The 17,288-nt window shown below is 49.5% G+C and overlaps 1 protein-coding gene across 2 annotated transcripts in view; it reads left to right on the forward strand.

Annotated features, from left to right (window-relative positions):
- The window catches only part of LOC135252790 (TGF-beta receptor type-1-like), a 40,336-nt gene extending 24,269 nt beyond the window's left edge, over positions 1-16,067 (forward strand). The window contains exons 3-9 of one of the 2 annotated variants that reach the window (XM_064331295.1): positions 1,310-1,561; positions 3,092-3,322; positions 3,684-3,851; positions 4,567-4,723; positions 7,562-7,686; positions 8,311-8,441; positions 10,210-16,067. In XM_064331295.1, coding sequence (XP_064187365.1) covers positions 1,310-1,561; positions 3,092-3,322; positions 3,684-3,851; positions 4,567-4,723; positions 7,562-7,686; positions 8,311-8,441; positions 10,210-10,335 — 1,190 coding nt within the window. In that variant the 3' untranslated portion in view covers positions 10,336-16,067. The remainder of the gene's footprint in view (positions 1-1,309; positions 1,562-3,091; positions 3,323-3,683; positions 3,852-4,566; positions 4,724-7,561; positions 7,687-8,310; positions 8,442-10,209) is intronic. The other variant, XM_064331296.1, reaches the window with a different exon arrangement.
- The last annotated feature ends 1,221 nt before the right edge of the window (positions 16,068-17,288 follow it).

Raw genomic sequence — 17,288 nt, forward strand, 5'->3', positions numbered from 1 at the left:
CCGCCCGAGTCCGGCCTCCGCTGGTCTGTGTGTTCACTGTGACGGGAAGCCGCCGCCTCTGCAGCCTTTAACCCCCCTTCAGTAGGAGCTCCGCGCCCCCACCAAACAAAAAACATTTGTTTTGGGGACCATCTCTGCCGAGCGTGTGGCCGGGGGGGGGAGGGGGGATAGGAAAAAAAACACCTTGTTTCTTCAGGGAGCGAAAATGTCACCGGACTGTACGGCGGCATTCGACGGGCGCGCACTCCTGCAAGCGCCATCAGGTCGCCGCAGCGACGGAGCGGCGAGCTCCGCTAAAGGTCAGGTGGTCCTTGACCATGCCCGAAGGAGACCGGCTAAGAACAATATTTTTTCCCCACAGAGGGCCAGGCTGGGCACGTGCTCAGCTTTAACACGGACGGGGTGAGATTCACGCTCCGCGTTAGCCGGGGTTTTATAAACCCCGCCGGGGTCATGAAACAGGCTTTGCTCTTCATGACTTCCATGTTATTAAATGACTATTACAATATTGTAAACCGCTGGCTATTTTTCAAAGAACCGCTCTCCGTGTCCTTTTAAATCACAGCTGTGAATCGTAGCCGTAAGTGTGGTTCCAGTGCACCTTTCCGTTTGCTTTTCAAAGGTTATTCAGCCTATGAAATGGTGCAGAAGGAAATGCTTTTTAAAATGGAACCGCCTTCGTAGCTCTGCTGGGGTCAGTCAGGCTGTGCTTGGCCTGTCCCATCTCTTCCAGTGACCTCGCATGCAGCTACTCCTCAAACCCAGTCCCTGTCTCTCTGAAGTACATCTGGTCTTAAAAATACTGAGGGTCTTTCCATACATATTGTTTTCCAGAGGAAATCCAGGTTGAGAAACTAAAGGTCCTCCCCAGTATTTAGTTTCAATCACCTGGGTTTGCTAATTGACACACTTCAGCCTGAGAGTTAGAACTGATTAGAGAAATCAGCTGGCTGAGAAAGAAACCTATGGCAGGACCTTTATATTCTGACCTCTGTTGTTTTATGTTATGTTTTCTCAATGCATGTTTAACCATACTTCCAAAAGCATTATCTAATGTATTCAGGGCTTTTCTCTATATGTTTGCGAAGCCAATGTAGGTTTGAATGCCTTGTATAAATTGTGATGATGTGGGCTTGCCCGTTTTAAAAGTAATCCTTTGACTAGTTAAGCGCATTGTGATTTCTCGTTTTCCAGCCTAAGATAAATGAGCTGATTTTATGCGGTTGTATTATTCCATGTCTGTGCTGACGAGCCGTTGCGTGACTCTGATGGGTGATGTCTCCCTTGGTCTGTGACCTCCCCCCCCCAGCTCTCCCTCCTCCAGTCCCCCCAGAGAAGCCCCTGCCCCTGGGGCCGGTGGCGCTGGCGGCGCTGATCGCGGGCCCCGTGTGCGTGCTCTGCTTTGTCCTGCTGCTGCTCTTCTACATCTGCCAGCGCCGGCCCGTGGTGCACCAGCGCGTGCCCAACGAGGAGGACCCCTCCATGGACCACCCCTTCATCTCCGTGGGAACCACGCTCAAAGACCTCATCTACGACATGACCACCTCCGGCTCGGGCTCAGGTACGGGTGGGGGGTGGGGGGTGGGGGAGCAGTGGGGGGACGTGCGCGAGAGCTGTTGTGCGCGGCGCACGCGAGCGCGTTTGCTTCTGGGTGGGCACTCGCCCGCACGCGTCTGCGCTCGTGCTCGGGCTGTTCGAGGTGATGAGCGCGCTCTGTCGAAACGCGTTCGTCACGTGGTCTTGTGATCTGCTGAGCGCCCTTGAAAAGCGTCCCCCGCATTTCACCTGCATCCTGCCACGCCCGAGCCCACGGAGCCGCCGTGGCAGCCCCTAATCTGCGTGGTGCAGCCCTTGGCCACAATATTGCCATATTACCATCCGTGGTTGCTTGGGCTTTCTCCATGCTTAGTATCCATTTCTGATTTTCACTCGTTTGTGCTTGTGCTTAGTTTTGGATTCAGAAGATGAATCATCTGATTGGGAGCGATGAGATTTGTGTCTGCTTTGTTTTGTTTTCTTCCGCTGAATCTTGTGCTTTCCACGTGAGAGAATAGCATCAGTCAACTGTCGGACTGATTACAATGGTAATGGCGATAATGGGAAAGATGATAATCATAGTAATAACCGGCGTCATAACCATCATGAGCACCGGAAGGCCGATCGCAGCCCTAATAATAATCATCGTAAAGCAGCGAGATGACGGCGGTAGGCAGAGTGCTCGCTGGGTAATCTGCCTTTTGATCCTCTCATCCGGCGATGAACGCGGCGCATCGGTGCGGAGACATCGGAGAGAGCGCCACGAAAGCGGACTTCGGAAAGGACGAGCGCGTCTGAGGGCGTGCAGGCCGAAGAGAAGGGCGTCCTCGTTTGGAGCCCGTTAAAGCCGGCAGCACCGACGCCCTGGGGAGGGTTTGGGTGGCACCGGACCTCCAGGGATCAGAGATCCCCCTCCCCCCGCTCGTTCCTCTGCCGTAGGCGTGTTCATCCAGCGCGTACCTGGACACACTCCACCTGGCGCTCAGAGGCCCGGCTGGAACGGCGAGGGTTACGCGCGTGCGACCTGCGCGAACGTGCTCCACAGGCTGAAAGCCACTGACGGCTTCAGTGAAACCACGGGAGGCCTTTCATTGGGCCCGCTCGGCGTTTCTCAGCTTTACGAGGGCTGTTTACTGGGTTTGTGGCCGGCCTGTCCGCTGAGCGCTGAGCACTTCCACCGAGGTTCGCTTTAAAATGTGTTACCGAGCTCTCCAGCCAACTTGGAAAGGGACCTGTGAAATTATAGCGGAGGAGAAGCAGATGCCGTTTTTTTGCTAGCGGCCAAATGTGCTTCGTGAGATTGATATGTGAGCTCTCTGATCTCATCAGTGAAGTGACTGGTAGGCGGAGTTTAAAGGGGCATGACTCTTCTGTGGTAATGTGTAGGCGGAGTTTAATTGTGAAGGTGATTTGGTTGTTCAGAGTAGGCGGAGTTTAGAGGAACGGGACTCTTCAGTGATGATGCGTAGGCGGAGTTTAAATGGGAAAGGTGATTCGGTTGTAGAGCGTAGGCGGAGTTTAGAGGGGCAGTATAAATGAGGCTTTCCTTTCGTAGGTCTCCCCCTGCTGGTGCAGAGGACCATCGCCAGGACCATCATCCTCCAGGAGAGCATCGGGAAGGGGCGCTTCGGGGAGGTGTGGCGGGGCAAGTGGCGCGGCGAGGAGGTGGCGGTGAAGATCTTCTCCTCCCGGGAGGAGCGCTCCTGGTTCCGCGAGGCCGAGATCTACCAGACCGTCATGCTGCGTCACGAGGACATCCTGGGGTTCATCGCCGCGGACAACAAAGGTCAGAGGGGCTGTGTCCTCACACTCAAACGTGAAGTGGGCCCGTTAGCCTGTTAGCCTGTTAGCCTCTTAGTAATCACAGTCAAATGAATGCGAGATTAAGTTAGCATTCGTGTATTCCCTGTACTCATGTACAGGGTATTGTATTTGCCAGTAGAGTGAGTTCTCAGACACCCTGAGATGTGTTGGGGTGGCAGGTGTTTGGCGTGTGACCTGTTGTGGCGGGATGGCTTGGGCCTTTACGGCGGTAAAGCGGGCCGGTGCCGGACCCAGCTGCCCGCCGTTCCGCCGGCCCATCTGGAAGGTCTCAGCTGGGCCCCTGTCCGTTAAACGCTCTCCCGCTCCCCTCCCCTCCCCTCCAGATAACGGCACGTGGACGCAGCTGTGGCTGGTGTCGGACTACCACGAGCACGGCTCGCTCTTCGACTACCTGAACCGCTACACGGTCACGGTGGAGGGCATGATCAAGCTGGCCCTGTCCACCTCCAGCGGGCTGGCCCACCTGCACATGGAGATCGTGGGGACGCAAGGTGAGCGCGCCCGGAGGGCCGGCCCAGCCAATCGGAAATCTCGAGTGCAGGACCTGTGCATATGTTTCGAGTGCACGCATTTGGAGGGAGGTCCCCTGTGGAGTATCAGCCCCTGATTGGGCACACCTGCTCTCTGTCATATGGTGCCGTTCTCCTATTGGCTCCTGGACATAGACTGATTTGCGCACACTGTTCTGAGCCAGGTTGGGCTGTCTGCAGTGGGGTGTAATGAAGCCATTTATTTCTTGAGTGGAGCTGTCAGAACTGCATGGAAGTACTCCCCTCAGGCCAGGAGCACAGTGCAGCAGTTTGGGGTCTACGTGCATGCCTGCACGTGAGCAGCCCCTATCATGTCTGAAAAGAGACAGTAGATCACTTGATCTCATGATTTGTGGGCTGTAAGTTTGCTGCAGACAGTAGATCCCTTCTGTGATTTGTGGCCTGCAGGTTTTCTACAGACAGTAGATCACTTCCATGATTTGTGGCCTGTAGCAGAGAGACATTCTGGTTTTTATAAGGCATTCATTCATTCGTTCATTTGTTCATTCATTAAGGAATCTTTCTGCAGTGGCCCCCTCTGTGTGCTGACAGGGCAGGTTGTTGTTGTTGTTGTTGTGTGATCCCTAAAGAAAACAACAACGTGAGTCTAACCGGTTTCCACTCAAGCAGCCCGCTCAGTTTGGGTCAGTAACTCCCTCCCGCTCTCTCACCTCAGGCAAGCCGGCCATCGCCCACCGCGACCTCAAGTCCAAGAACATCCTGGTGAAGAAGAACGGCACGTGCTGCATCGCCGACCTGGGCCTGGCCGTCCGCCACGACTCGGCCACCGACACCATCGACATCGCCCCCAACCACAGGGTGGGGACCAAGAGGTACCTCGCCGCCGGGGGTGGGGGGTCTGCGGAGGAAAGCGGAAACGGTCGCTCGCTCGCGCCATGCTTCTCCTGGCTGTGTTGGTGTTGCAGCTGGGCGGGGCGGGGGGTGTTAGTGTGGGGGGGGGGGGTGTGAGGCCTTGAGCAGTAGCAGCGCTTGGCAGCAGCACGCTCAGACAGCACGCATTAGTCATCCCCGAGCGCGTCGGAAAGACTCGAGCGGGCTCCACTCTCGCAACAGCACGATCTTCTGCCCGCCACGTCGCGCCGCACCTCCACCGTGCGGTAATCTCCGGCACCGGGTCTGTTGGGCGCAGAGAGCGGGCGCAGAGAGCGGGCTCTCCGTCTGGAGCGCCAGTCCCTGTGTGTAACACCACCCTGTACACTCGCCATGCTGTAGGTTCATCTGTGAAGTCGTCTTTCACAGTGGCAGCTTCCCTGCCAATGATCAGTTTGTTTTTTGTTTTTTTTCTTCTTTCTTTTCCCTCTCTTCTCCTCTTGGTTCACTAGCCTCTCCAACTGTAGCAGTCATTTACGGGGAAGATGAACACTGAAAATAATGACATTTTCAGGATGAAATATGCCATGGGGGCCATTGTACTATCACATACTGTGCTGTTTGTCGCTCGCTGGTTTGAACCTCTCAGTTGATGGAGAAACGCTCTGACTGCGCTGCCATGCTGTGACACCCCCGCGCTGCCCCCCCGCCTGCATTGACAGGGCCCCAGAGGGCTCCAGGGCTGCAGTGACACAAAGCCAATGTGACTGCAGTGCGACGGGAAGGCCTGGGTCTGCCACACTGCCCACCCAACCGGCCCTCTGTGGTCACAGTACCTCACACTGGCCACCGTGCCTCACTCTGACCACACTACCCAACACTGGCCACTCTACCTCACACTGACCACACTGCCCAATACAAGGCCACTCTCTCTCTCTCACTGATCACACTATCCAACACTGGCCTCTCCCTCACACTCTACTTCAGAAATTCATTTATGGTTGTCGATACTCGGTGTTCTTTCTCCTGAATGATTTTTTTTGTCCTGGCGTACACAGGGGTTACCAGAATGTCATTTTGAAAAATTGCCAATCTAAGGACGTATGTGGGAGTCATTAGGGGGTTTTAAAATTAGGTGTGAGGGGGGTCAGGAAGGTTTGTGTTGAAGTCGGTCGTAGAAAATGAAACTTCTTGGAAGTCGGTTGAAAATAATTGAACTGTGGGGAATATATTAGGGGTGAAATTGAGGAGGCTGTGTGCTAATGGTGGCCTGGCACGGCCATGTCTTATGACCCAGCCTTGGCCCTGTGTTGTGGAGCGCTCTTCACCTGGATTCTCTCACTCTAATGAGAACTGGCGTGCTCTTGCTTGAGGGAAGAGTGAGATGGGCACTGGAGGAATTCCCCAGGTGTGCGCAATGCCCCACTTTCCCTGTGTTTGCGCTAGCTGGCGCGTGGCTAACGCTTTCTCTCCCTCCACCCCGCCCCCGGCAGAACGGGGCTGAGTGCATGCTGGGAAACACAGCCTCCTCGGGCCGGCGCAGCGAGCGAAGCCCCTCAGAGGGGCGGGGGCGGGGCAGGGGCACGCCTCCCGTGCCCCGCTCCCCGGGCGCTGGAGTGTGTCGGGATTAATCAGGCTCAACCCGCCGGCTTCACCCCCTCCCCCGAATTACAAGCCCAGATTATCTGCGCCCTGTTTAAGAACACGTAGCGCGTCCAAAGCCCCTCTCCCTTATCTCCGCTCGCAACAAGGGCCCCGTCTGAAAGCGCTCCGAGAGGCATTATCTTTTATTCCTCCTTTTATCTTCGTCATCGTTTCTGGCTGGAAACGAAGCCGCGGCGCGTTTGAGTTAAAAGAGCACTTACGAGCGGAGCGTTTAGTCAGGGTGACTTTGTGAAATTGATGCGCTCTACATCATTAGATCGCCGTCGTTCTTCCTCCGAGGCGTGTTTTTTTTAAATTCATTTTTGGCTGGACCGCAACAGCGGGGCCAGCCCTATAAACGCGCATGTCTGTGACTGAGTGACTGACTGATGAAGTTACATCATTGGTCGGCCGGTTCGGTCCAGCCGTATACCAGGTTTTGACCTGGCCTTGTTTTTTCTTCGCTTGAACCCGGCCTCACGAAACCCGCCAGCTTCTCGGTTTCGGTGTCCGATGCGGGCGCAACGACCTCCCCTCACGCCGCTTCGTTTTGGAATTCTAGCGAAGAACTCCTCAGGGGAAAAACATGCATAACTATACATTGACTGACTGCATATTTTTCAAATGTAATCCGTTCTTTCACCAGGATGTTCGGCAGAGAGCCTGTTCTCACTTAAATTGACAGCCTCGCCAAGAGGCTGTAAAACGGTGTATTGTATCGTCCAGTCTTTACAGGAAACGCGTAAAGACGCTTGTTAAAAGTTTGCGTGTACACAGACGAGCCGAAACCCAACGCGCTGCGCGTGACGCGCTGTTCCGGCCTCGGTCGACGGGATCAGCTGACTGCCGGAGCCAGAGCGTGGGGACTCCCTCCGTGTGCTCCGGCTGGAACGCGCTCCCCAGCGCCTCCCGAATCCGAGCCTCCGGCTTGGCCGCCACCGCACCCAGCAGGATGTTAGGGGAAAGGGCGAGGAACAGGGTTTCATTAAAAAAAAAAAAAATGAATGGGATGGAAAGAGCCGTCTTGGTCCCTACCACAGATAATGGACTGCCCCCAGAGGCAATGGAGAGGATTTACCTGATCAGGGGAGATATTGCTTAGTTGTAGTCTGCACTATTCATGTGCTTGTCAGGGCTTGTGATTTATTTTTATTTTTAAGTTTCTAATGAGCTTGTGCTTATGCATCTCTCAACAGGTATATGGCACCAGAGGTCCTGGATGACTCTATAAATATGAAGCATTTTGAGTCGTTCAAGAGGGCGGACATATACGCCATGGGCTTAGTATTCTGGGAAATCTCGAGCAGGTGTTCCATTGGAGGTAAGTCCTGACTCTCTCTCTCCTGTCTTAAACTGCTTCTGATGACCAAATGGGAGTTTTAGCCCTTTTTAAAGGAGTGAGTAATTACAAATGTGTAATTAAAATGTTCTTAACTGAATATTCTAATACTTTTGTAACTACAATACTACACCATTACTGGTAATTGAATTGACTTGAATTGGGGGGGAATAAACCTGCTCTTCAAAGTGCTAACAGGGAACATGCCCAACACTTTTCTCAGCCAGCTTTAGTTAATTTAATGGGTCTCATCTGGAACTGTAAGGTTTCTAATTTTGCTCGCTGAAAGGTTTTTAAGTAAAATGATTAATTATTCATTCGTTTTCCACGGAACCTTCCGGAGCGGTCTGATGGTACTTCTGCCATTGCGCTGGGGCGCCACTGACCACTGCAATACGTTCGCTGGGTGCACTTTATTTTAATTGGCTTGCTGGTGATATTGCGATCCATCGTCACCTGCAACACGACAGTTCTTCCTGCTGGTGGGCATACAGCATTAGCCCTCGTGCACGGTCGGTGTGTGGAGCGGCGGTGCTCGGTGTGTGGAGCTGCGGGGCTGTGTGCGGTGTTTATCGTGACCTGTGACGCTGCCTTCTTTGCGCTCAGGCATCCACGAGGACTACCAGCTGCCCTACTACGACCTGGTGCAGTCGGACCCCTCGGTGGAGGAGATGAGGAAGGTGGTCTGCGAGCAGAAGCTGCGGCCCAACATTCCCAACAGGTGGCAGAGCTGCGAGGTACGTCTGCGCAGTCGCACGCGAGATTAACTGCATAGTCATGCTCTGCCCAGATATGCCAGACCCGTGGTGAGTTTTGTAATACCTGAGGGTTTTTGTTTAGTTTTTCTCTCTCCCGCGCGCTAGGTTAGCTTTCAGCACGGCTGTCTAATTCAGCCCATGTCCGCTGCTTAAGGTGCTGTTTGTAATGACCTTGCTCGCAGATGCTGGCTAGATTTTAGGCTGTGGGTTGGAAGTCAGATGAAGCCTGCAGCCTTATGGGTAACACCCCCCAGCTCTGCGTATCCCACAGGTTTCAGGGAGCAGCAGCCTCGCTGAATAATGCACATCTAATATTATTCAGTGAGTTACGTTACTGGTTTACAAAAACATTTTTTTTCCCCACTCGTCTGTTTTTTGGAGGCTACCGTATCGTGTGTCCCCCCCCCCCCATTTACACTGCGTCTTTTCGTCCAATGGGAGGGACCGGCTCGGAAATATTTTTCGGAAATGGCCGCAATTAGATTAGCCCCAATTTACAGCAGCGAATTCCCATAATCCAGTGTTCTGCCGCGAGCTTGCCGGCGGCTGCCAGGCTGTTTAAGGAAGACGTGCGGTGGCGTGCTCTCCGGTCTGCGTGCGGAACGCGGTGGGTTTTTCCCGCACGCTCCGCTCTGTCCGCTGCGGGACTCGACCCGGAGCGCGTCGGACGGCGGCTTCCCGCGCCGTGCTCTCCCGCTCAGCCGTGTCCTCGGCTCGGCGCGCTAAAGCCCCGCCCGTACTCCGCTACACTCGGCGAACCTCGGCCGTGAGCCGGAGCCGCAGATGATGTGTTTTTATTGGTGAGAGCGGGAAACCGGGCCGTTTCCAGAAAAGCGTGGAATGCCCTTTTGCGGGGGTCCCCTCGCTGCTGGGGCGCGCGGGAGCCGTATCGGGAGCAGCTGGGAGCTCAGCGCTCCGCTCGCCGTCTGGGGAGCAGGGCACTGTCATAGACGCTGCAGCCAGCCAGCCAGACAGTCAGACAGACAGGAACCGCAGTCACCAAGTCTGGCCTCCCTAAAAACACAGCACTTCCGGTGACTAACCGCCCAGCTGTTATACGGGAACCCCCGTCTGTAGTGCAATCCTGAAATGTTAGTCTTGTGGTCGAGTAAATTTCTATGAAATATCTATTGCGTGTTTTCCTTTGAAACTCTTCAGAATTTAATGAGTGCATGAGTACATTTTTACCGAAAGTGAAGGAAAAACAAGCCAAAAGTTCATTGTTCATAATTTTTCATTACATACGTAATTTGATTGGGCACAGACATTGAACACTGTAACAGTACTAATCTGTACAGATATGGCTAGTTAGTGGCTTATATACATATATTTAGATTAATTATGTACATGTTTTTTTTCCACTTTTTGGTTAGAGCTCTAGTAGGAAAGTTGAGGAACGCGGGGGTCCGTGTTCCACCTGCAGACTGGGAGCGAGCGCGAAGGTAATTAGCGGCGAGCGAAACGCTTTCGCGTTCCGCCGCTTTGGCGTAGCAGGAGCCGCTAACCAGAGTGGCTTTCGGCAGTGAGAACGCCGGCGTTACCGTCAGGAATACAAAGCTGCGATGTCACCACCACGGCGGGGGAGAGCCCATTTGTAAGCGCCGTGCGTAACGCTAGCCAAACAAACCGCCGGTTAGTGTTAAAGGAACGGAGTCAGTGCTACGCAGAGTGAATGCCTGAGCGTGTGTGTAAGTGTGAGCGCGTAGCGGCTGTGACATGGCCGCCTCTCTCCTCTCTCTGTCCCCAGGCTCTGCGGGTGATGGCCAAGATCATGAGGGAGTGCTGGTATGCCAACGGGGCGGCCCGCCTCACCGCGCTGCGCATCAAGAAGACCCTGTCCCAGCTGAGCCAGCAGGAGGGCATCAAGATGTAGCGCCCCCCTCCTCCCCCTCCCTCCCTCCTTCCCTCCCTCTGGCGCGCTCTTCTTCTGGCGCACTCGCTCCTCCTCGTTGAAGCAGACTGAAGCTTTCTTTTTTGTAAATGTTTCGTTTCTCCGTCTGGACGTCCCGGGTCGGCCGGATTCCGAAAGGGTGTGTTGCACTTCGCCACGGCGACCGCGGCTGCCGGCCCCCGCCGCGTAGGACGGCCAGGACGCGGGGACTCCGCCCTGTCCTTCACGCACAACCTCCACACTACCACCCTTCCCGCCTCCTCCCCCCGCCCACACACACACACACACACACACGCCCCCTCTCTGTCTGATGGTGTCTGTGATTCTGTGTGAGTTCTTTCACTCCCCCAGGACTTCCACAGTCTGCTGTAGGCCCCGCCCGCTCTTAACCACAGGTTTTTAACAGCTCTGAGAAACTAGGAAGGACAACGCATCAAAAAATATATATATTACTGGTCGTAATGCTTTGGTGACAGTGTATAGTCAAGGAAAGTCACCTGACTTGTGGCGGGAGGGCCTGTTGCATTGGAAAAACAGTGTTCCACAAGAACAGGACGAACCGTTTTAATTTTGTGTGTAGTGTCAGGTACGCGATGTGCATTTTAATTCATTTTATGCCTTCGAGTGATGATCGCTGGTCATGGGATCATCTCTTGAGAATGTATTGCGCCCCACCCCCCGCTCCTCTCTTACGTGCATTTCACAGAGAAGCGTTACTTATTCATGATGGTTTTTTTTGCAAACGAACTGGACACGACCTCATTCAGTCTTGGCAAACATGCTGTGACATATGCAATATAAATATATATTTTATATATTTTACTGCTCTGTACTTCAACCATGCCTTCCAAGCCAGGTGTTGCCAGAAAGTGCCACTGCCCTTCACCGGTCCCCGTTCCCGCCCGGCCCGCGTGCCAGAATCCCTCCCCGAAGGTGCTCACGTTTTTTTGGGGGGGGGTTTTTTCGGAGAAGCTTCCTCCAGGTGGCGCTCACGGGCAGCGGGCCTCTTTATGCACATGGAGGGAGCGCGCGGGGCGGGCGTCGGGGACCGTCGCGAAGCCAACCCACCGGGTGCCATGCCTCTGCTCTTCCACTCCGGCTCATCCTCATCCTCACGCCGACGTCGGGGGTAACCTCGCCCCCCGACCCCACCCCCCCGTCCGTCACTCACAACGGAACGCAGTCATCTCCAAAAAAAATAAAATAAAACGTGCGGATTACGCCAGGGGGTCAGCCAGACTGAGGTTTCTGTGACTGCAGGAAAAGGCCACCGCACGAGTGGCATTGTGGGGAAACAAAATGGCAAAAGCATTATGACGTTACTCTTAAAAACATGCATTTCTATTGTTGTTGCGTTATTCTTTGTGTGCATATATTAATCCGTTGTACAAAGGTCTAATTTAAGGCGTTGAGGTATGTTCATTGAGATATAGCAAATGGATATTTACTAAGCCATATGTTTTCCAACGTTTTGTGGCAACTTTTTTCTACTAGAATGTACATTTTAAAAAAACAAAAAAAAGAAACAGCTGTTACATATGGACTACTTCATGTTTAATGTGTGTAAGCCTTAAGGGACCAATGGAAGGCTTCAGGTTTGTGTATTTTTGTTTTTGTAAAAAGATGAAATTCTATTGAAGTAGCTACCGTATTCTATGTGAGGAAAAAGTAAATGTAGCACCAGACGTAAACATTTATATTTCTAACAAATTAAGGAACCATTTTACCACACAGATGCATGATAAATTAATATTCAGACTGGAACTTTTATTTTATTTGTCTGAGCAGTGGATTATTGTTTTCACCATTGCTGAAGGTCTCATTTGCAGAGTTCTTTCGAGGAAAATGTACATTTGGATTTTTGGTGCTTGTTTGTTACTAAAGTGACTCATTCATTAGTCCTATTCTCTTCTCTGTACTGTGATGTCAGTCTAGCTGCCTGTGCGTCCAGCTAGATAAATTAGGTAGGGATGTCACATTTAAGCTCTAAATGTCCCAGAATGCAGTAGCCTTTATTAAGTGGCATCATCATTTTTGGCAATTACGATAATTTTATATGCTGGTTGAGAATTAATTCAATAAATTAGAAAACATTCTTGCACTCAGTATGGAGTTGGCAGAGGCGCAAGCTTGTCCTAGAGATTTAGCGGAGGGCTGGATATACACCACTGCAGTATATGCTTCATCGTGGTAGTGAAGAAATTCATTCAGCCATGCAAAGGCTGGGTGTATGAGTGGACAAACCTGTACAAGACTTAAGGATAGCAAGCCTGCTAATGCTAGTGTAATGTGTAATACAGCATTAAATCAGCAGGAGTACACTCACAGGGATGACTCTGTGTATGCTCTGCAAACCCATGTGAAAAAACAGTATGCTGAAGTATTCCTGACGCATGCCATTTTATACTTAAGAGTGTTTGAAGTGTAATTAAAGTTTATATCAAGCATGCTTGATGTATTCTTTTTTTCACATGGGAAGGACGCTGCAACTCTGCATACTTATTGGCCAATTTATGCTGGATGTGTTGCATGCACCACAACTAAGTTACTCCCCAAGTAAATTTCTGGAAGGTCATTACTCCAACATCACGGTGTTCTTCTTTGGTCTTTGTTAGTCTCCCCCATTCTCATGTTAGAACCTCCTGCTCTGATTTTTCTTTCTTTTTTAAGAAAAATTTACATTCTCTGACCTATTCTGAATATTTCTGTTTCTATTCCATTTCAACACCAATCAAATTATAAAATTAAATGTGCACCAAAAACTTTTTCCAAGCAGAAAAAGAATTGGAAATTTTTTTGTAATTGTTGCTGGAACTGAAAAATTGAACTGACGAGGTGCATAAATGACTAAAGCTGTCCCCTCATGAACTAAGGGAGACTTGTTTCCTCGCCCCCCAAGCTATGCCTGTGGTTTCAAGCATATGCTGCTGTGTTTAGGGAAATGCATATCGTATCATATGTATTTACCATAATGATAACGCATGTATACCTTTGAGGGCGGGAAAGCCATTAAATATACGACTGACACTACTAAACAAATTAATTATTGGAAGTGATTGTTGCTTTTATTCCAGTTAGCATTAAGTGCACTTGTGCGAAGCATTTACTAATGCATAAATGTGTGGTAAATATGGTCCTATGTAATATTACGATTTTGATGTTGAATTTCTGACTGCATTGTAATGGCCACTGTGCTGCTACAGTTTCCCAATTTGTTGTCTGTCTGTGTACAGGAACAAAAAGGGGACAAAATGCATTCTGGGCAAGCTCTGTGATTGAGTCTACATTTTCTAAATGCTTGAAAAAATGTGCTATGAAGTTCTTTGACTTAGTGGCCACTTTCGAAAAGCTGAGCCATTTAAAATGACCCCAGCTTCAAACGCAAACAGTTAAAATGTATCCCCTGAGGTAGCAATTACCCCCTCCCTCAAACATGATTGGTAGAATATCTGTCAGAATTACAGGTTTGCCAGTTAAGAAAAGAGATTTCCCCTGCAAAAATAGTGTGCCATGAAAAAAATACGTGATTGATTTGTTACATGTTGAAATTGTAAATCTCCAAAGTGTAGTGCATTCAAATTTGTGTATAGAAGAAAAATATGTATCATGTATGTGAGACGCAGAGGTTTTGTGTCAGCAGTGAAATGTCTGTACAGAGTGAGAGCTCGCCCACTGTAAGAGGTGACTGGAGGTTGCTGCTATAAAACACGTTCGACAAAAAAAACGAAGGAAAATCATTTGGGATGAAGGAATGAGTCGTGCAGATAAAACTGAGGAAGAGGATGATGTAGTAAGCTCAGCCTTGTTCTCTGGGACTTGACATTTGATAACTTTTGCAGTGCTGTCATAGTCATGACTTGGCCATTGTCTTTTTTAAATTTTATTGCATTACCCTCAGCCTTTTTTTAAAATCACCGGCAGCCTTTAGTGTCCAAATCAAAAGTAACCGAGCTGAAAGAGTACGCATCCAGGTATTTTTCTGTGACATCCGGGGTTATGTACGGCCACACCAGCTTTGAGCAACAACAGCCGTGTCTCGCCTCCTCCGGTTTCCACAGAACGGGACTCGTCTTAATGGCGTCTCCCACAATGAACTCGTGGAGTCTCTCACCAGCTGGTACCGGCGCCCTTTCAATGTCAAACGCAGCGCCTCGCCGTTTCCTGTCCAGCGCTGCCCAGATGCGGGCGGGCGAGCGAATGGGCCGGCGGGCAGATTCAAAGCGACTGCCCATCTGTTTGTGTGAGCCGCTCGGGGTGGGCGTTACCCTGTCGTGACCCGAACCGCGCGTACGTAATGATGTGTAAAATAAATATCTGACCAGATGTGCAGTGCTTTTCACCACTCAAACCCTTGGAAGATCTGGTCTATAATACAAATGGGGCTTCTTACAATATGCATCTTTTCATTCAGAAATGTTGAGAAATATACCCCAGTGCAGGACTAAGTAAATTTATGGAGCTTGCTTTAAGTGATACAAGAGACTGCTCATGAGTTTGCAGTGGAGAGCATTGGTGGGAAGTTTCTGAGGGTTTCCTAGTTTGTTGTCAAAATATGCAACGAATCATCTTTATGGTGCTCCTGACTGACTTATAGAAGTGGTCCAACATTCCCGAGGTATGTGGCAAACTAGAGCACAATTTACATAATTGAATAATTTTACAAATATGACTGGATAGCGCTCCCGACTCAAAACATCCCTTGCCTATATTTATGCAAATTTTAGGGCCACTGGGTCATTAGGCTTTCTTTCAATACGAGGCTTAATTGCTCAGTTTAATTATCTGTTCAAATTAAGCCTGTTTCCCCAGTCCATGTTCTGAAGGAAGGCCTATGAGGGATGGTGGCCCATGAGGACCAAACTTGAGGACCCTCAAAAATGCAGTGCTGCCAAATGTGTGGTTTTTATTTTTATTTTTTTACATTTTCTGGGGGAAAGGAAGGTTCAGGTCTCAAAAGGGTGCAATTTGCTTTAAAGCGACTGAGGGGCTTTTCACTAGTTCATTTGGCTGCTGTAGTTAGACCATTGTGTACAGATAGCAGAAAGCTTTATTGCATTTTTAGTGCCTGAGTTTGACTATTTTATTTGACCTTCACCTAGAATGACGCACTGCTTGTGATTTTGCTTTAGAAATAAATTAGAACATTTAAAAATAAAAATGAAATGAAAAATAAGAACTCAAACTCAAAAAGAAAAAAATACCTCCTCTTAAGACCAATGTGTTTTACCTCAGTGTATATAACAGACTTGTTTTCTCCATGTTTAACGTTTAGTTTCTATGAAATCTAAAATGCAGAATACATGATTTTGTCAATGGTACTGACATTGTGTTTGTGTCGTGCCTGAGTTGGCAGTAATTACAATGTGTTCCTTTTTTTAACCATGCTCCTGTATTTAACTGCTTTTTTCCAGAAGTGTTCATGCTTTGCGAATGTTCAGAGTTGTTTCGGTTTGCTCCCCCCTCAGAACGGTGTTGAAAATGCCTTGTATATTTTGAAGTGGCCATAGTGGGTGGACACTGAGATCAACAAACCCTCTAAGCTAATACACAATCATCTGCCCACTCCTTTCTTCAGCATATGTATTGATTTTTTTGTAGTCTGTACAAAAAGTTTAACGATCAACATAGGAAAATAGCGGTGGGTGACGCTTATGTTAAGTCCTAACATAGTGCAGTAGAAAGATATGTGAATTAAAAAAAATCAAGTTTCCTTATTTCCTGTGTTTTGCCGTTCTTTCCTCATGTTCTTTGCCTTGTGCTGTTCTACAAAATGTAACTGTTTGTCGGAGCTTTTTTTATTTGCATTTTATTTGAAACTCTCCATCGTTCATTGAACATATTTTATCGTTTTCCAAACTCTTAACCATGATCATTTTCTGAAGAATATGGCCAAAGCAAGAGCCAGTGGATCTTATAAAAGAATGCTTTGATGCTTAATATGCACTCACCAGCCACTTTATTAGGTACACCAGCTCATTAATGTAAATAGGCTGCTCCTCCAAACAGTGAGGCTGCAACTTAATATATAAAGCATGCATACATGGGGAAGAGGTTGTTTTTTGTTTGTTTGTTGGTCCCGGATGTGGTGGTTCCAGCATCTCAGAAACTGCTGCCCTCCTGGGATTTTTGCACACTAGTCCTAAGAGTTTACAGTGAACGGTGCGATAAGCAAAAAACATCCAGTGAGCAGCAGTTCTGTGGCCAAAAACACCTGGTTAATGAGAGGTCAGAGGAGAATGAGCAGACTTTATCAGAACAGAAAGCCCAGAAATGCTCAGATAGCAGGATTTTTACACAACAGTGGTGTGCAGAAGGACACCTCTGAACGCACAGCACGTGGAACCCTTCCTGTCGGCTAAGAACAGGAAGATGAGGCTACAGTGGGTGTGTGATCACCAAAATTGGATGACTGAATATTGGAAAAACATTGCCTGATCAGACTAATCTGGATGTCTGCTGAAATATGCATATGGGGTCAGAATTTGGCATGAACAACATGACTTTTTGGATCCATCATGCCTTGTTTCAACAGTGCAGAGCTGGTTTTGGAGGTAATGGTGTAGGGAATGTTTTCTTAATTCCTTCAATTCCTCATCACGCCTAAGCATGGTTTTTGACTATGTTTTTCCCTCTTTGGTCACAGTATTCAGCAGGATAATGTCACAAAGCATGTAATCTCCAGCTGGTTCCAAGAATGTGGAACATGGCAACAGGGAATCCTACCCGGTGCTCGAATGGTATGCCTAATAAAGTGGTCGGTGAGTGTAATGATCAGTCGTAGATGTGTGTGGGTGAGGGTGTATGCATAATAACTAATGGGCTGAGCAGTCTTTCACACACTTTCATATGTGCAAATACCATACTTCAGAAACCACTAACATTTTTCAAATGAAACTTGCATATTGATCTCCACATTGACCCGCCACCACCCAATT

This window comes from Anguilla rostrata, chromosome 4 (assembly GCF_018555375.3).
Source record: "Anguilla rostrata isolate EN2019 chromosome 4, ASM1855537v3, whole genome shotgun sequence".
In the NCBI taxonomy this organism is placed as follows: Eukaryota; Metazoa; Chordata; class Actinopteri; order Anguilliformes; family Anguillidae; genus Anguilla; species Anguilla rostrata.